General features: G+C 43.4%; 1 protein-coding gene across 4 annotated transcripts in view; it reads right to left on the bottom strand.

The window, feature by feature from the left end:
• Nucleotides 1-7,160: 7,160 nt before the first annotated feature.
• The window catches only part of PHF21B (PHD finger protein 21B), a 154,503-nt gene continuing 141,610 nt past the window's right edge, over nt 7,161-20,053 (bottom strand). For all 4 annotated transcript variants that reach the window (XM_066184348.1, XM_066184350.1, XM_066184349.1 and 1 more), the window contains 6 exons: nt 18,339-18,393; nt 15,144-15,166; nt 13,686-13,844; nt 12,926-13,001; nt 11,741-11,844; nt 7,161-9,522 (listed from right to left, as the gene is read on the bottom strand). In XM_066184348.1, the coding sequence (XP_066040445.1) occupies nt 9,298-9,522; nt 11,741-11,844; nt 12,926-13,001; nt 13,686-13,844; nt 15,144-15,166; nt 18,339-18,393 (642 nt within the window). In that variant the 3' untranslated portion in view covers nt 7,161-9,297. The remainder of the gene's footprint in view (nt 9,523-11,740; nt 11,845-12,925; nt 13,002-13,685; nt 13,845-15,143; nt 15,167-18,338; nt 18,394-20,053) is intronic.

Genomic DNA, 20,053 nt, shown 5'->3' with positions numbered 1-20,053 from the left:
TTTATTTCCTCACGTACTTTTTTTCAGACCCAGCGACACCAAATGGCATTTGGTTTGCAGGCTGTTGTGTAATGGGAATGGGAATCCTGGACAGCTTTAGCACAGTAACAGACCAGAGCCCTGTGGGTTGCAGCCTTGAGTTCATGGAAGTCAGCTTTGCTCAAAATGTCCCCAGAGGTAGGTAGGGGCTCCCACATAGATTAAGTTCCCCCACTCATCTTAGGTTGGGAGATGACAGGAACCTGCCAGCTGCAGTTGTCAGAACACAGTTGTCTGTGTGATCCTTTTACTTTTACAAAGAAAAAGTACAAGCTGCAAGCATCCCTTCAGCTGATTTGCCTGCCTGTGCACACTTGAGATGATAGTTAAAGCCAGACTCCCTCTTTCAGTAGTGGTCACATGCTAGGTACCAGGTCTTCTCTCAGTACTTTGTGAACTACCATTTCCTAGCGATCTATAGCTCCTCTCATTTCGTGAGTGAAGAACAAAATGGTGCTCTCTTTTTCTTTAAAGAACAGATAACACCTGTTATCCCAGTGCAGGTCTTAAGAGAGCCAGAAGCTCTGGTTCTGACTGCCATTAGCTGTGCTGGGGGCAGAGTGATGGGGGAGAGGGGGACTGCTCCTCTTTGCCTTCCTGCCTCCCCAGCAGGCAGTCTGGGCACAAACAGGAAGGGACTCACCTCCACCCCAGCCTTTCCCTACAAGGCTGCTGATCTTGGGGAATGGATTCTCCCAAACTAAAGGCACCTGGGTACAAACCCCTGGTGATGAGACCCCAGCTCTGTCCCCCAGCCCTAGAGGAACTGGTGAAATCCTCCGTCTGTGGCAGAAGCCCCCCGCCACCCCGATCTCTGTCCTGAGTGCCAGACTTAACTATGGCATTAAATCAGCTCACATGAATTATTCAGAAGGGTTTGGAGTGAAATTCATGTTAGAGAAATATATGTTTCAAATTTCCTGACTCTAAGAGGAGTCCTGGAGGTGTCCCCTGCAGTTACTTTGATAACAGTTTCTCTTTACAAATGATAATTGCACGATTCAAGCTTTTGTACCGGATGGCCTTGTGAACTCTTCTCTCGTCTCAAAGAACAATTTTCAGATCATTTCCATAGCAAAAAGAAAGTGATTATGGAGATAATCTGTTGAAAACACACATGCTGGATTTCAGTTGAAAACAATAAAATGCAGTCATGAAATGAGAAATCAAGTGTTACCTAGCTGACAATATATAGAGAATAAATTGCCTAAGCATTTTAGTTTACTGAGCTGCTAGGAATTGAAAATTGGTCCCAAGATTAGTCTGATTGTCAGGACACCTCTGGCAACAAACACCAAAAGGGAACAGGAATACTTTTCTACCCTGAATCTATGAAGAAACGAAAGAAGATTGAACAATGTCATTAACCGAGGGGGCTCTTTGCCGTTTTTACAAAAAAACTTCCATAAATGAATACCACTTACATGTGTGCAGATGATCTGTCTGGGTGTGCTGCAGTCCTCGAGCTGCATTCATCACAGAATTTCTCAGAGCCTCATAAACTTTAATATATTCATCCACCCATGAGGAGACTAATGATAGAAAAGCTCCCGATATTTTATTCTCATGATCAATGTGTACTTAGGCAGCAAGTTGAACTTTTAATGGGATTGATGGTACAATCACACATCCCCCCCCTTTCCTTTCCTGACTAGTTTGTATTCCCAACTGTGGCAAATGTAGGTTTGCCAACACTCTCCCTTTTCGAGAGGCCATGGGGGCGTTGGATCGTGGGGGAAGAAGATGAGGGAGAGTTACTGCCACCATCTCACCTTCCAAAATGTAAGAGCACAACAGCCTATGCTGCATCCCTGGCTCCTTGCAGCTTTGATGGGAGTCCCAGCACCCTGTGGACCCTGCCCTGCTCCCAGCTGGCCCTTGCAATGCTATTTCCAATGAACTAATTACTTGTGTCACTCATTAGGTGAGCTTTTGACTGAGGAAAGCAATTCGATGACCAAAGAGATGATAAAGAAAACCAGGCAAAGCACCTCACATGAAAGCCCAGCAATCAATCCCCACCTTCATCTGGAGAGAAGGGAGACTCACACAGGCTGAGCACCACAAGAGTTGTGCCCACCCCATGGCTTGGTGTGACTCGGAGCAGAGTTTATTTCTAAACTTTGTAAACCCTCTCTTGCCTAAGATAGAGCCCAAAATGGAAGGTTTGTGCTGATATTTTGCCATGGAAATAAACGTTTGTGTTACCTGACAGATACTCATCCTTCCAGTATGCAGAAGCTTGGTGGCATTTGTGCAGGGATTTATTTGCATTTACAATTGTACAGCACCTAATGGGTACTGGAAGGCCTTGCTCAGCTCTGCACTGCTATTAAATTTCAGCGTGTGGCTTTGCCACAGCAAAACCTGCTGCTACTATTATGTTGTTGGTCTCTGGTGTTGAAGGCAAATTTGTGGAGTAAATTCAAATCAGGAAGCTCTGAGTTGAGACCCCTGGAGGCAGTGACATCTGCCTGTCTTTGATAAGAATTTCTGAGAGTGAGAGTAAACTACTTAGAGTGGAATTAAGAGCTTTGATGTGTTCTTTTTGTTTCATCATTATTTCATGTTTGAGTCCTTTACATGTGTCTTTCAGTTCTTCATTAGGCTGCGGTTTTTAGTTACTACTCCAGCACAGGGCAGACACCTGGCAGCCACCCAGCAGGTCACTGGCACTGCCAGGACTCACACCCTGCCTCCAGCCTGAGCCCACTGAAATCAAACAGGTGATCAAAACACCCAGAGTGACATTGCTTCAAAGAAAGTGACCCTCTGGCCCCAGCTGACTGGGGCAGCCCCAAACACCCAGGGCTCACAGCAGAGGTGGTGATAGAATCCCAGAATTATTTAGATTGGACAAGACCTTAAAGTCTGAGTCCAGTGACTAACTTAGAAACGCCAAGTCCACAAGTGCCCTGTTCTCAAGTGCCACATCTACAAGTCTTTTAAATATTTTCAGCGATGGTGTCTCTTGTTTCCTGGGTGCAAAGCCTGACCCTCACCTGGCTGCACGCTCCTGTCTGGGAATTGTACAGAGCAAGAAGGTTCTCCCTGAGCCTCTTTTTTTCCAGGCTAAGCCCCCTCAGATCCCTCAGCTGCTCCTGTGTTCCAGACCCCTCCCTAGTGCTTATTCCTTCTCTGGACGTGCTCCAGCCCTTCAGTGTCTGTCTTGTCATGGCGGGCTCAGAACTGGGCACTGCACTCAAGGTGTGGCCCCAACAGCGCCCAGCACTGTTCACTGCTCTGGTGCTACTGGACACATTATTCCTGATCCAGGCCAGGTGTCTTTAGGTTCTTGCCCACCTGGGCACACCTGGACTCATGTTCTGCTGTTGCCAACCAGCAGCTTTACAGCCACTCTGTGCCAAGCCTGTTTCACCAGATGGCTGATGTCAAATCAAATCTCAGCACAGCCTTCACGTGACTGGTTGTGTCTCTGTCCTCCACACAACACTGGCTGGATGAGGCTCCTAGAACCCCTCAGCAGAAGAAGAGGGGAAGGGCAGCTGGGGCAGAACAGTCTCCTGACCCTGGGACAAATGGGAGGATTTAACAAAAAATAAAATAAAAAAGAAGTGGAAATATGTTGTGTGAAAAGTCCTTGAAACCAGCCACTTCCATCAGCCTGAAACCTCCCAGAGCTCAGCAAGGTCAGATGCATGAGCCCCCAGATGAAGTGACACCCATCTGTGTGGGTGGGATTTGGTTTATGTTTTTCTGTTGTGATGTAATGGAGGAAGGTAAGAAGGATGAAATACATAGTCAGTGGCTCAGCATGTATTTTTTTATGATGCAGTCTCAGAACACTAGAAAATTCCTTAGTTATGCAAGTGCACTTTAAACCATAACATAATATCTACACCAGAATTTCGTTTTTCTCAATTCACTGCTTTGTGACTTTATTTCTAACGTCACTCCCTCTTAATTCTCCTTGGACTTTTAGCTATGACAATATTTCCATGGCCAAGCAAAGCAGGAGTGGCCCCAAGATGCAGATGAGAGTTGGGAAGGTCTCATGTGAAGGGATGCAAAAGCCCATCAGGGTGAAGGATGCATCATTTCTTTTTCAGCAGCTACAGCTTAAACCACAGCCCTGGGTTTTCAACAACACGGAGCACACTGGCAACAGGACCCTCATGTTGGGGAGAGATTGTAAAAGATCTCCCAGCTCCTTTGGTACCTTAGAGGTTGCCATGCTTGGCAGCGGAGGGAGGAAGGCTTGGCTCAGGCACTTGTCTCACCCGTCTTGGAGCTTTTGCGCATCTCTGTGCAGGGACAGAGAGTCGCTTCCTGAGCCTGTGTCTCTTGTTCTCTGTGCTGCAGCTGCAGCAAAGCACCCCAGTTTGAAAAATGAGAGGGGGAAAGGGAATGTAGTACTTTAAGAGATATTGGACTCGCTCATTAAATTATTATTTCAATCCTCCTCCAATGGAAAATAATGAACCTGGTGCCACTCTGATTTTCAGGGCTTTGCCCATGGTTCTAGCTTGGGAGGCTGTGCTTGGCTTAGATTTCCCCTCTGTCTCCCTGAGAGGGAGGGAGGTGAAGCGTGCACAGTTCCATGGTTAAAGAAGTGAGGCAGAGCAGCCTCTCACTGAGCTGCCATCACAGCCACACTCCTGCTCAGCAGGGTCACCACAGACGCTGTGGGGACAGGGCCACACACCAGCAGTGAAATGTTCCCATGTGGAACCAAGGTAGCACCAGCGCTGGGATGATCCAAGTTTCCACCTCGGCAACTGGAAGAGCGTCAACTGCAACTGGACTGCCCAGTCAGCTGTGCTTCTAGCATGAATATTGAGGGGAAAGGTGATTTTTTTTTTTTTTTGCAGCATTTTAAGCCCAAAGATGAAATGCAGGAGTGAATTAAAATTTCTGTGGCTACTGCCTCAATCAAAGGTTGGAGTGCAGCATTTCTGCTGCATTCAAACAGCAAAGAATCATCTGCAATTTGCCAGCGCAAATGCAAACAAGAACTTCAAAGGGCAGTGGCATCTTTTTTTGTTGTTTTTCCTTCTCCCTGGCTAGAATGTATTATAGCAAGCTTGTGTACGCTTTGTAGTATTTTTTCCTGTCATGACAATTTAGTTTTTGTTTGCTTTTTTAAGGGAGGGGAAAAAAATCCCAACTCTTGCTTTAATGATCTTCACTGTGGTGAACTTAAAAGTGGCTTGCAGCAGGGGAGTCTGGCATTTTCTGTTTGCATCAGTCAGCTGCTAGTGATTGATCTCAGAAGCCAGGCTTCATTTTCTAAGCAAAATAGGCTGCAGTTGGAAAAACCTGATTAAAGTGAGTAGAGTTTTATCTGTTGTGGCTATTGCCACTCAGCGTAATTACTTTCTTTCCAGCTACAGATGACATGCAGAACGCAGAACAAAAAGTACATATCAGTTTATAATGCATTCTTCTTAAAGTTTAAGTGATCCTAATAGGCCATCAAACTACTAGTAAAATCCTTGGCATGTGGAATGAACTCCTGATCCAGCTGCTGTGGTTTGTGTTGCCATCCTTACACAGGGGTCTGCCATGAGAGAAGCCGTTTGCTGGGCTGACATTATACTGAAATCATCCTGCAATATCTTACAGAAATTGCTGCTGTGCTTGTAAACTAAACACTAAAAAAAGAACTGAGTGGTCTTGACTTTGCTTCCTGACTTCTGAGTGTTTAGGTTCTAGTGGCTTCTCGCTCTAAAGAGTAAGAAACCTCAAAACATCTGAGATCTTGACACAAAAATTGCTCATTCTGGCATTGCTCTGTGTTACTTCCCGACAGAGAGAAGTGTTCCTTTTCCTTTCATTTCTGAGGGACAAGAGACAGTGGGCAGGAAGAATGGGTGAAATTACATTTGGAGAGGTGCAAATACAAAACTGACAGGCTTGGAGACAGCACACTTCATTCAAATGGCTATTTGCGGATCCTCTGCGAGATAACTTATGGCATGTGAAAAAGTGCTGTGCACAGAAAACACTCTGTCGGGGTAAAATAAAGAGCCCTGAAGCTGTGAAGTCTGGCATAGCTGTAAAAATAACTTTCACTTGGGAGGGGAGGCTGGGAACCCTGCAGCTCCTGATTCTTTTCAAAGACAATGCCCATAACCTCAGCAAGGAACAGAGGCTACCGTGACTCCTGCAAATCTCCACCAAACCCTCAATTTAAAATACTATCAAAGATTAAAGGCTGCACTCTCTTGCAACTGCATTAATTATTAAGGCAGCATGCAGAGCTCTGTAAATGGCTCCTTTCTGTTAGCACAGCACTGAGTTTAAAGGTTAGGGTGGTGGCAGACATGATGATGATGATGATGATGACAATGACATATGATTTGGGGAGTTTTCTGGCGTGGGGGAGAGGTGTCTTCTAATACTGGAAGCAATGTTAGGGAAAATCAGCCTGCCTTCCATGTAGCAGGGGCTGGGAGGGAGGAGGGGGCAGCTGAGCTGTTGGGGAGGCAGGAGGGCAGTGCTGAGTTCCCTTGCCTATTGCAGCCTGAAATTAAACAGTAATGCAGCCAGGAGGTGAAGACAAGGCATCACACTCCCCGACAAAAAAAAAACATCCTTTCCTCTACCCCTGACAAGAAAACCCCAACCCCGTTTCTGCTCTGTGCAAGCACTAGCCACTGGAGCAGGCTTTATGCAGCTGTGACAGTGTTTTGCTTTAATTTTATTAATTTTATTGGGAAGAAGTTCCATCCCTTCCACCAGCCAGAAACCCCCACTAGGACCCTCTCTCCCTGTTTCTTTACTACAGTTATAAAGTGATGTACGTAAATTACTTTACACAGTAGGGTCACCACACATTTGAAGAGCACCTGAATGTGCAGGTATGAAAGCAAAGCCCAGAGGTCTGGTGGATTGGCAATTATTCCAAGAGGTGGGAAGCCAAGCAGGGGACTGGACAGGGCGCCTCTGCCTGGGAGACACAGTGGCCTCAAGGCCACCTTCCTGACAGAAAGCAAGCAGAAAGTACTGCAGCAGTTAAGTTGGAAAATGGCACACAGTGGTGGAGAAATCAGCACCCCCAGTTTTCCAAGTCGCTTCTCCTGCCCCAGAGAGAGTCTGGCCAGGGCAGGCCATGCTGTGACCCTCAGCAGCAGAGACCACCACAACAATGCCAGGAAATTGTCATTCAAGTTTAATGCATCATAAAGAAGTAAAACTACATTGGCATATTTAAGACAAACACTTTTTTTTTTTTTCTCTATGCACACTATCCACTGGACAGCCCCCTTTTCAAAATAACTACTTTTAACAGTTGAAGACAGTTCTTCAGAAATTCTTCACATATTCAACCTTCCACACTTTTCCTTTATTTTTTTTTTTTATTTGTCTGAGAAGGAAAAAAAAAAATCATGAAACCTGAAAACATCTACATTGCAAGCCACTCAGAATGCATAATTGCATACATTTAACCAATGTATAACAACCGTGTTTTACTTAGTTCACTTTGTTCATCAATAAAAGAATATAAAAATCTTGTTCAATCCAGTGTTGTGTATTAAAATAGATTTGTATAGTACTGCACAGTTTCTCCCGGAGTTGTGAAAATGGTTGAAGGGACCATGTGCTGCCTAGTGATGGGCAACAGAAAAAGCCAGTCCCTCATGTGTTTATTTTTTTTTTAACTAAAAAAAACCATAAATAAAATAAAAAGGCTATTCGGCACCATGTGATTTGCTGATGTGAGAGACCAACCTTGTGTCCTGCTCTGGTGGCTTTCCACGAGTGCCTGTTGTGCCGAGTGATGGAGAACTCACAGGGACAGAGACAGTGGCACTGGGGAGTGTGAGCTGAGAAACCCGGGGTGTCCCTCACCACCTCCCCAGGCAGGAGACGGGGCCCTGGGGGCCAGGCAGGACCTTGCAGAATCAGGAAGACCAGCTAGGAAAACAAGCAGGTGCACTGGGGTTTTCTCAGGCTAATGCTAAACACTTCCCGAATATGCTAAAATCCAACAAAAATGTTAAAAAAGGAATCAAGCTTATCAAACCGAAATCCTACCAAACCCTTTTAATCTTCCACACCCTGGCCCTCCCCCAGAAGTCTTGAGTTTGTGTCTCCAGTTCGAGAAGCAACCCCTTGAGGCAGTTTTTTTTTCTTTCTTGTACCATTTCAGCAGATATTTCTACCAAAAAAACCCAAACAAACAAACAAACAAACAAACAGAAAACCCCCAAGCAAACGAAAAAAAACCCCAAACAAACCAAAACCAAAAAATAAATAAATAATGTTACATATCTTTAACAATAAAAATGCAGTACAAAAATGTAAAGTTATCTTTTTGGCATATTATCTGTACTGACAAGAAACAAAACCCCAGAATATTTATTTGCTTTTCTTCTTTAAAAAAGAATCCGAAATGAACGAAAAGACAGAAAACCACAAAATAATCTCTTTAAAAAATGAAACCCAAACTGTCAAAGATATCCACTCTTATGGTTGATGCTCAACCTTGCACAAAAACTCCATGAGAAAAATACACTGATAGCAAAATAAGTAAAAAGGACCTGCAAAAGGAGTTTTACAGTCGTATTTTTTTAAATATTTCGGAACGCATATACAGAAGCATCAGCATGAAAATACTTCAATATTTTACTAGAAATGCTAACTTCATACAGTTTCTTTATTTAAATATCTGCAATTCTCAAGTCTAATAATACAGAAAAAAAAAAAAATCTTTTGTTTCCAAGGCTCTGTGAGTGTCCGCGATGCTGCTCTGGTCACAACGACCCCATCTCCAGGTCACCTGAATCAACGGGGCCAAAGTTGTTCCTCTGAAAACAACCCATGTCAAGTGCTAAGTTGCTCAGTTTCTGGTTATCTCACCGATTTCCCGCCCCCCACACACAGCTTTCAGCCCAGCTACTTCTCTAATACCTCACTAACTCCTCTCCCCTTAGAACAGAAAGCCTGTCTGCCACCAAAAAAGGCTATCCTGCTTCCTATCAGCCATGCTCTTCCTCTTCATCCTCAGTCATATAAATACATTAAGGCCAACATAACGAAACAAAATGTCATAAGGTCTGGTTACGTGTCACTGAAGGTCTTGGCAAATACAAAACTGCAGCACAACCCGCTCTGTGGGAACCTGCTGCCACAGTGACCTACAAACGCGGCTGACTGGTCTGCAAGTCTCTGAGTGTATCAAAACTGAGATTTTGGCTCCCTCTGTCCTTTGTTCCAGTTTCATCTCGCCCCTGCCCACGTGCATAAAGTTCCTCGCCGCCCCTCCCTCGGACCTGGCAGGGCCGGCTCCTGTCAGTTGTTGCCCTGTGACGGCTGCAAGGCTTTGTGCATGGCGGCAGAGGCAGCAGAGGGCTTGATCCAGGGGATGGACAGCAGGGAGGTGGTGGTGGTGGTCGTCATGGTAACCTGAATCATCTGCTCGTTTTGTATCAGTCTAATGAGGGTTTTGAGACGTTCCAGTGATGACTGAGTCCCTTTCTGCTGGGCCATCAGGCTGGTTTTTAGCTCTAAGCATTTCTGTCAAACAAAGAGAAGGGGAGAGAGAAGGAAAGGCTGAGAGTACATTCAAAGTGGTGTCAAACATCTCTCCAAACATCCTTTGGTGCCTTGGGTGCTCGTTCTGCTCAAATGAAGTATGTTCTCCTTTGGGGAAAGCAAAACCACAGCTTAACAAATGGAGTAATCAGCAGTGCCGCACACATTGCAGCAGCTGTCTGAGGGAACAGTATTCTTCCCAGGTAAAATGTGTTTGGAGGATGTTTCTGACTCCATCCTGGAGACAGCCTGGGAGGAGCACCTTCTGCACTCCACAGAGATGAGCAGTAGCTGTGTTACTGAAAATACAGAAGGCACCACTCAGGTCTCTCACTCTTACCAAAAGACCCTGATAAATGCTCGGTGGGTGAACCTCACCAGGAGGCATTTCATATGGTGCCACTCATTTCAGGGAATAGACACTGTGAAGATACATTAATCTCACTGAACATGATATCAATATTCTTCTGGCAGAAAACTTTGCTCCAAGACACAACTGCTACACCAGAGCAGTGACAAGAAAGCTTTCGTCCCTCGGGTGACCAAACTGCACCCTGCCATCGCTTGAAATAAAAACCTCCATGCAAATGGGCACGAGAGCAGGAGCCAAACAAAGGCATCCCAAATCCTCCTTTTCTCCAAGAAGAGATAGGAAGAATCAGTAATTCTCCTTTCCCTCCCAACCAGGGACTGCTGCATCCAACACCCCATTCTTCTGTAAGGGACAGACCCACACCCTGAGTCTGTCTGCAAGATGAAAGGGGACAGCAGCCTCTAATACCTGAACCCTGTGTTTCTTTCTCCCAGTGTGCCCAGGATTCTGACCAAACTGATTACTGTCTGCAGATTTCTCCTCTTTGGCTATGGTCCAGACCGCCCAGGGGTGGGGATTCTCCTGTCCTGGGCAACTGGGAAATGCCCACTGGAAAATCAACTTGTTTGGAAAGCAGCTGTGTGGAGCTGCTCAGAGGTTGGTTAAGAGAGATGAAATTTCCGATGAAAGATAAATTACGTTCTGTTTTTACCATTGCAGCTGTGGGGTGTATGAGAGTGTTCTTTTTTCATATAAATCTCTGTTAACATGTCAGAAGGAAATTGCTCTGTGCTGGGACACCTTTAATTTATTTTCTCCTTTCAAGTGGATGCATTTCCAACAAATACAATCATTGGCTGATATTACCATTTAAATAAGACAGTGTTGCCCACTGAAAGAACCTGATTCTGCTTGAGTAGAAATCTTACTGATTTTGACAGCCATGACACACACCTGATAGCTGACAGCTTTTCTTTTTCCAAATTCCTCAGCCCACTGCACTCTCCTACCTACTACATAGATGTGTGGTTCCATTAGTGCTATACACATGTACAGGGAATATACAGTGATGTCTTTTAATAAGTTATTGTTTTTCCTTCCACTCTGTTTTACGTGATAAATATTTCAACATGCCTCTTCTGAATAACTGCAATGGTGAAACAAGCAGTGACCAATTACTCCTGCAGCTGCCACTTTGATTTTTCCAGGGTAAGGAAGTGTCAAATATTTATTGAGGCTGCCATGCAAACTAACAGCTACCTCTTAGGAGGGAGGAAGCCCCAGATAGTTCCTGCAGCCATGAAGGGTGGGAATTAGGCTTTGAATTCAACCCATTCAGCCAGAGACTGCTCCTCATAGCACAATATGTGTGGAAGATACCTCCAGACAGCATTTAGCTTAGAAATGAGTTTGGAGAGACAAAACAGTCCATGTCCAGTCATGGAGAGATGCTACAATATTCAGTAAAGATGGTTATTTCTCCTTAATATCAAAAGGTTTGAGCTCATGGACAAGCAGCTACCACCAGAGGACACACTTGTGACTAAACTTTTCACCTGGAGGATGGAAGTGCCCTAAAGTCATTGGGGAGCTCAGAGCTACAGATGAAACTACAAGGAAGGCAGCCGTGGGTATTTGTGGAGTTTTGTTTGTGTGTGTTTTGCCACAGGAATTCAAGTGATTTCTCCTCCTCAGCCTGCCAGACTGGCTTGCTTTTGTGCGTAAAGAAAATGCACATGTACTTCCTCAGAGAGAAACACATTCACACTTGAGAATCTACTGCTTGCGAGCTTGAATCATTTTCTAGCCACAAAATACCATTTGGGGGGGGCTTAAATTCTTTATAAACATCTCTTGAGGACACTCTGTCCCCATCAGGTGTCCTACCTTCACTGCACTGTTGAGAAGTCGATCTTTTTCTTCTAACTGTCTATGCTCACTCTTCAGCTCACTGCTTCTCTTTAATAACTTTCTCTTCTCTTCTTCTTTGACTGTGGAGCAATAAGATTAAGGATGCAGAGGTTAAGGATGTACTGTGCACTTGAGGACAGAAAGCAGAAGCAGGTATTTTGCATGGTGAGTTTAAGGCCTCATTAGCTTTTTGTCAGCAGGCACAGCCAAAGAAATCTGGAGTTTCTGCTTGCAGGCATTTCTTCACTGTAAGGGTGGTCGGCATTGGAAGGGGCTGCCCAGGGAGGTGATGGAGTCCTTATCCCTGGAGGTGTCCAGGGAACAACTGGACATGGCACTCTGGGCTGGTTGACAAGGTGGGGTGAGTTACAGGTTGGACTGAATGAACTTGGAGGTCTTTTCCAACCTAAATGGTTCTGGGATTTTATGCATGTGTCTATGTCAATGGTTACCACACGGGAGGACAAGCCAAAAGGTACAGTGCACCTTTAAGGTGAATTAAAATTCATCCTTAGATCACATGTGATCCTGGAGGTCTCCAAGAAAGAGGTGAATGGTATTTAGGAAGGGGCCAGCCCCTTGGAATGGCAATAGTTAGTGATCCTGGCAGAAAAGCACAGTTATAACTGTGCCAGACCTCCATAAAGGTCCTTAATATACAATCTAATGCCCCAAACAGCCTGTTGTAAGAGTGCAGCAGGGAATTAAAAAAGAATAATGCTCAATGCACAGCTGTCACACAGCATGACTCAAGTGACTGCCACACCACATAACACTGAAACAATTAGAAGCTGTGGTGTCTGGGACACTAGTCTGGCATCGTGCTACAGACCCAATTACATGGCTCTGCTTAGCCTGACTCTGCCTCACAATGATTCTGCCTCAAAGTCCCGTCTTCAGCCCTGTTCCAGGGAAGGCACCACTTCGATGATGGCTTCCCCCAGAGAGTGAAGCTCCTGAGAGATCACTCTCAACTTCCCTACAGAGAGAAGATGACAAAGGAGCAGACCAAGGGCAAGGGGAGAGGAAAAGTCTTCTTTCCCCAGTCACCATCAGACCTGGCAGCGTTATAACGCTACTTGGATATTTCAGCTAAGGACTCAAATGGCATTGCCTATCATGAGCAGGGAATCCCTTGTCAGTGGCTCAGTTAATCCCTACCTGTTTTATGAGTAACATAGGAGTGAACAATAGCCAGAGTTCCAGTCCATGGCACACTGTCATCTTTCTTTAACACCTATAAGCCCGGGAAACAATAAATGGTTAGGATTCCACAAAATGACACATTAATGTTTGCTCCAGCCTTACAGTTTGGCAGGACCAGAACTTGGGTCCTTGTCTCAGAACATAGAAGTGACCTCAGGGCTAAGCACAAGGAACTCTATGGCACAGAATCTACACTTTAGTGACACTTTAGTGTTTTAGTAATTTTTTTCTTCCCTGTGCAATCAGCATTGCTCACAGCAACTAGGCAGTTTAGTGTATCTCACATAACTGTGATGAACACAGTGTGAAAAGTGTGATTTAAAGAAAAGGAAGTTTTCTCCTCACACCTTTCAGATCCACTGGGGAAGAGTGTCTTCTTCTCACACTTCCTCCCTCATCTCTAAGATTTACATTCTTTGTCTAGCTAAATGCTGGTGGCATTACTGTAAAGAAAGGAAAGAACTGAAGAGACATTTTCAGAGGACAATTCTTAGCAATTACAGGCAAGTTACAGCACTCTTTGTATGTTCTTACTCTAGGATGGTGAAAAATACCAGAAACAAATACTGCAAACTGCACTAAAAGCCTCTCAGTACTTTTTAATCTAATCTAGTCCCACTGAGCTACGACCATAGGTTAGATTTGTTTAGGGGTACACAAATTCAAGGTGTCTCCCATTTTCCCTTCTTGGTATACCACGCTCCATGGAGCTTACCTTCTGTTGGCACTTTGGGCAGACCCAGAGCCCTTTGGGGGCAGTTTTGAGGGGTGGGTCCAAGCAGTTGAGGTGATATGCTCTGGGACACGTGCCACAGGGCTGCAGGTTAACCCCACGCTTGCAAGCAGTGCAGTGTTCATCGTGATGGATCTCGTTCTGCAAGAGAAGGGTGCCCTGGGTAAAGTCAATCCATTGAGAACTTCCCTCTACACAGCATTCAAAGCCTCTACTGCAGCAGACAGGCTCCTTCAAACACGAAATCTAATTGTCAAAAAGGACCCTGACAGACACAGAAGACAGAAATAATAGATATATAATAGCAACAAATACGAACAACAAATGAGCCAGAAGCAAGTTCCATAAATTGAAACAGAAACATAAATCCCAACTAAGGAAACACAGGAGAGAGTCGAATAACATAGCCAGGCTGTGACATAAGAATTATTTCACTTTTTCCTTTGCCAGTGTGTTACTACAACACATGTATCCCCATGCATGGCTCTGTCCTGGATCAGAGTTAATGTGGGGATCACTTCTCCTTCATGCCCACAGCAGAAGGAAGCAAGAAAGGGCTCTGGGGAAGCACAGTTCCATGTTTCATGCTCTGCCTCAAAGGGCAGCTGGGGAAGCAGGAGGCTGCAGCACAGCCTTGGGCTAAATACCCTCTTTTGTGAACTCCTCTGGCCTCTTTCTCCCTGGCAGTAATTGTTCTCTGCTCAGACTTGCTCTGACAACCTTTCTCCAACAAGACTGATTAGTGCTTTGTCTGAAGCAATACATAACATGACCTAAGACTCATCAACAAAGTTACAATGTCATGTAGTAGATTGCTATGCTAATGTGATGGCAACATTAATTACTCTTTTTAATAAATGAGACACTGATTTTGAAACTCTCATGCCTTGTGAGTCATTACAAAAAAACAAACAAACAAAAAATTCCTACTGGCTTTCCAGGAAATAGAACAGTAATTTTGTATTTTTTAATTCCAAAAGCATGTTTTCATTTTTAGGAATAGTAATTAAAAAGTTTCATGGCAGTTTTAGTCAGGCTTGTATGTTGAATTCTAATCCAGTCCTATCAAAAAATCACGCTCCAAAATACTCTCCTTTATAAACTACCTGCTTAAAGAATCTTAATTTTAACCGCAAAGTAAAGAGATTTAATCTTCACAAACTAGAATGGTTACTCATTTCTCTTATAAAATTTTCATTAACTCATAGGTCTGGACTAGCAATTTCTCAATCAGCGGAATCAACAAAGGGCCTTGCATGTGAAAGCCCAAGAGTTCATCTCTTTGAAATTCCAGCTTAGGGAATCAAAAGATTTCCTTAAGTGGGAGAAGAGAATATTGCAATTAGGTACCTTGGGAGTGACTACAATAATCAGAAGCAAGCACTGAATACACAGTGATGAGAAAGACACCTGCTAATACACAAACTTTGCCACACATACCTTCCAGAATGGATCCTCATTTGCTAGCATATAAAAGAAGGGCAGAAAACAGATTAGTGGAAAATACATTGCTGCAGCAGTTGCTAGTTCTCAGCTTTGGGAGTAATTTTAACCAAGATGTGGCATAGGAGAGCAGGACATTGCCAAAATTAATGCAGGCAGGAAAGAATGTGAATTCAAATCCAAACAGTGGAATTAGAATTGGAGATTTTAAAATGTGCGTGGCAGGAATCCCATGTCCAAAGGTCTGATGCTAAAAGGTCACAGTATTTGAAATTTTCAGAAATTTTCATGCAGAGCCCCTCTCCGTGTGCCAGGAGTCAAAAAGCCTCCCTGAAGGACCTCAGCATGTGGGGGGTTGGAAAGGCTGGCCCTGAACCAGCAGTGCACTTAACGTGGAGTATGAAATGGGTGCCTCCATTAAACACAGATTTAAATGTTGAGCTGATTCCTGGACAAAATGGTCAGCTCCTGTGGGAGTGAGCCTGATCCTATCATCAACTCCTTCTGATCAAAATACTCCCACCCGGAATACCAGTGACCTTTGGATGAACTGAGTCTGTAGTGATTGTATTCATAACTGGATATGAACAAGAACCAACAGAGCTCACTGGAAAGCAGGCCAAGCCTTCCATTAAAAAAATAAACTGTGGAATTCAACACACTTTGGTCCAAAAATAAAAAGCCAGGAAAAATTGAGAGCTTCATAGAAACTGCACAGTGTGTTGCAATTTTTGCTGCTGATTTCAAAGAATCACAGAGTATCCTAAGCTGGAAGGGACCCATCAGGATCACTGAGTTTATAGGCTTCCCTAGCCCTAAGCTTGCATCTTCCTTTTTATATTTAACAGCCTTTGATAGATTTTTTTCTTCCATAATTTTCTCTACTTTTCCCAAGAACTGTAGTATCCTTCGGCAAGTAGTTCCATAAATAATCACAGACTTATAAAATATCTAGGTGTGACTTCATATCCAAAAAATACACACACAAAGATCCACCACTGTATGACACCACGGTTACTCAGGGGATATAAATGTTATTCAGATAAACAGAGGCTTGATAATTGATGAATCTTTTGTACAAATGATACATGTCAGGGGATGTGACCTCATTTCAGAAAAGACATTTTCATATAAATGAATCCTGATTAATTAACATTTTGATCAAAATTTACAAGAATTGTTCTCTTCTGTGTTTCCAGAAATGACAGTTGTTTCCTGGACATCATGAAGATTTTTTTCTAGTTTGTTTATTTGTCTTTCCAGCTCACATTGCTACAAAGTCTTAAATTTCTTAAATTACAACCTCTTCTGGTTGCTGAAAAATGAAACTGAGGACAATATTTTAAAAGGAGCACTTTAAAAGGGAAGGGGCAGCCATCTCTGCACTGAAGCTGGAGAACTGCATCACTGCATCACCAAGCAATCTGGGACAGCGCCTGCCTTCTGTTCAGCACTTGCAGCATCCAGCAGAACAGTGCTGGGGCCAAAAAAATCCTTGCAGAGGTGGGGAATTCTGCTCTAATGAAGTCCATCTCAACATTCTCAGAATATGCAGAACTCCAGCACATATTCTGGATTCTGGAAAAACCTAAGGTACGGGGCTCAAAGAGGAATTAATGATTAAGGAGAGAGGTTGCTGATTTCCAGGAAGCTCCGAGACAGCTGCATCAGTAGAGCTCAGTCACTTGCCTCCTTCCTTGCAAGTAAAATGAAAAACATGTCATGAAAGGAAGGCCAGAGATATCAAACCCTAACTTAAACCCACCCAGGGGCTGGCAGCACAACTTGCTAACAATGCCACTCTGTCCCGATTTCTCACATGTGCTTACATGGGAAAAACAAGGGCTGTGATTAAGACAAACAATAAATTACAATTTTAATTTTGAAGATGAAACTAAGCCAGGAATAACGTTCTTTCCAGCGGGGCTCACATGAGCCTGGCTCCCCGCTAAGAGGCATATCAGCATGGCTGTTTACCGTAATAACCTCTGCTGTCCTCTGAGACCAAATGCATCACAGGCATATGATAAGTAGGCCAAGTGTCTGTATCTGGCACGTGAAGTTTTGAAGGCAGAGAGAAGCACTGCTGCCTTTCACTCGGTGCTCCTGTGGTGCAGGAAGCCAAGGCCGAGGCAGAAAGGTGAATCTCAAGCACCAAACATGACAGTTGACAGAGAGATCAAGAAAACACTGAAAAACTGTCAAAACTTCGTGTCTCAATTATAACTACCCCTGCAAATGCTCCTAATACTGATATAATATCTAACTTAGAAAAAGGTCTCTCTTCCCTTACCTCTAATGCAACGCAGTAGAGAATCAGTTATAATGGCAAAACAAAGGCAAGGACAGAATCAAATTTCTTTACTGGCTTTGTCTCCTCTTCTGAAATACAAGCTTCTCACTTGCTTCCTTAAAACACTACATGTGTCTTGTCTGAAGAATTAAACTATACTCAAACTAAACTATAATTAAACTGTATTAAAGTCAAATTAAGCTATATTCTCTGTGTTTCACCTCACATGTCCCAACTTTTTGACTTCTCTGTGTTGCACATTTTTTTTTCCTGAAGTGCACTTCTTCCCATGAGCTAATCATCAGCATCCCCAAATGGCTCCTCTGAGTTGTTAATTCTCAAGGCATTTACTATTAAGTTTCAGATTTGAATTTCCTATAAATACAAGACTGGAAGGCATCTTCAAGGTCATCAGGTCTAGATTTATGGCTCTACCTCTTGGAATCAGAAAAGCTGGTTTTCAGCCCTTGGTATTGAAGCAAAAGTTGTGAGAAATTTCTAGTGCTTGAGGATGAAGAGAAGTTTCTTAAAGCTGGTAGAAAGAGGCAAATGAAAAGCCTAAAATAGTAATTATTTTTCAACATATATTTTTAAGTACCTGGGGTTGGCAACACTACTTTCTTCAATCAGTTCTCTCACTGCATGGTGCTTAAGGTGCCAGAGAACAGATTTTCCACTGATTGCAGAGGCTTTGGATCCATTTTTACGCAATTATGACCTTTAGCCTTATCCTTCCATTGTTTTTGCAGAAAAACAATTTATTTTCACTCCTTATAAAAAATACAGGGACATTAAACTAATGCCCTATGGCATCCTAACAGCAACTCATATGAAATCCTACAAATGAATTTTTAACATGCCATTAGAATAGCAGTATATTCATTTAAAAATATGCTTACCTCTCGTTGAAAGGAACAAGGGGTTATTCAAATAATTCGACGCGAGGCGTTTCCGCTACAAGGGAAGAGAAACCAATCCCACGTCACTGCAAAGTTGTCTCTTACATTTCAGATTATCAATCTCCACGGGATTACCTCGTACCTAACCAGCTCTCCAAGGCTGTGTCAGACTGACCACTGACACAGCCAAACAGTTGTATGATTTACCTTTCTAATAAGATTTTCGTAGAGCAGTTTATTGTGCATCAGATTTTACTAAGAAGAGAGAAATACAAATTGTGAATGTGATTGACGGGCTTGCAGGATATGTTCCACGGGCTGGTAAGACTACAGCAAAACTAACTCCAAGCCCAACAACATCCGTAAGGGGAAATTGTTGTTGTGAGATGACACCTTTATTTGCTGTAGTGGTTTCACGTTCGCCAATTTCTATTTTTCAAATTTAGCGTAGTGGTCCAAGTGTCTCCTAGAATTATTACTCTTTTCTGCATATATAGAAACGGTGATGAATTTCTCACCTGCAGGAGAAACACTGCTACCTTTGTGACACCTGCCTACAGTTCAGAGGAACATACTGCATTTGCAAGCAATGAGGGAGGGCCTTAGCAAAATATTTCCCTTTCAGAAGTGAATGCGCAGGACCTTGAGCAGCTGACAGTGACTTCAATCTGCTGAGATCACCAAATTTACGAGCAGAGAGCACTGCAAACCTGTCTGAGATGTTTAACTCATCTAACACAGCCCATGGCCAGCCTTGTCTGATGGCACAAGCTGCAGTCAATAGCAAACCAAGCTTCATTAATAGTCTGGACAACCCCAAATTGTTCCTCTGAGCCATCCAATACTTGTCCAGCAGGACTGGAAACAGCACTATTTTCTTTCATTACATGTTGTTAGATTCTGCTTGGAAGAAAATTAGAGGGGTTTTTGCTACTAAATTATTTATTCTGTGGTGATCAAACTATTCTCTTATGGACAGGTGCCTGCCAGTCTGTTAATGAATTTTGAATAGACGTTTCTTTCTTCAAAAAATAACCAGCCCAAAGTGTAACCCTTTCCTATGAAAAAAAAAAAAAAAAAGCTACTGAGGGTAGGAAAATAAAATAGTATCTTATTTCTTTAAGAACAAAACTTAGAAAAAGCACATCATTCAAGTGAAGACGTAAGACCATGATCACATTTTTGCAATCAAAGTTAGGATCACCACTACAAATGCTGAGCTCCTGCCATTTCGAGGGGTGTTGGCAAATAAAAAGTCTAATTTATATGCAACTTTAATTTAAACAATCATGAATTAAAGATCATTCAGTAGGCTAAACTGAACTGCACCGAAATACCACAAATACCTCAACTCACTGATCAGCAAATCAGTCTGAGCAGCTAATTGATCAGAGAAAAACCATCTGCCTCCATTTTATTTGAATGACATTCCCCATGGTCAGTAGTTAATGACAGCTCCTAATGAGGACACAGCTGATCAGCCACAGGAGTCTTTCTTTCCCCATGCCATCCTTCATTTCAGCATATGCTTTTGAGAATAGATGTGATGAGAAGTATGAACTAGGGGTGCAAGCAGACCTAGGCCATCTTCTCTTCCACCTCTTCTCCAAGGTAATAGAGTTTGTCAAACACCAATCTGGCTACAGCCAAAAAACCCTGCTGCAGGTATTTTAATAATCAGGGCAAAAATGCCTAAGGAGCTACAGATTTAATGC

Source organism: Chamaea fasciata, unplaced genomic scaffold (genome assembly GCF_029207755.1).
Source record: "Chamaea fasciata isolate MVZ Bird 193981 ecotype frontalis unplaced genomic scaffold, bChaFas1.0.hap1 SCAF_5, whole genome shotgun sequence".
Lineage (NCBI taxonomy): Eukaryota > Metazoa > Chordata > Aves > Passeriformes > Sylviidae > Chamaea > Chamaea fasciata.
This window is presented reverse-complemented; position numbering and strand designations above follow the sequence as displayed.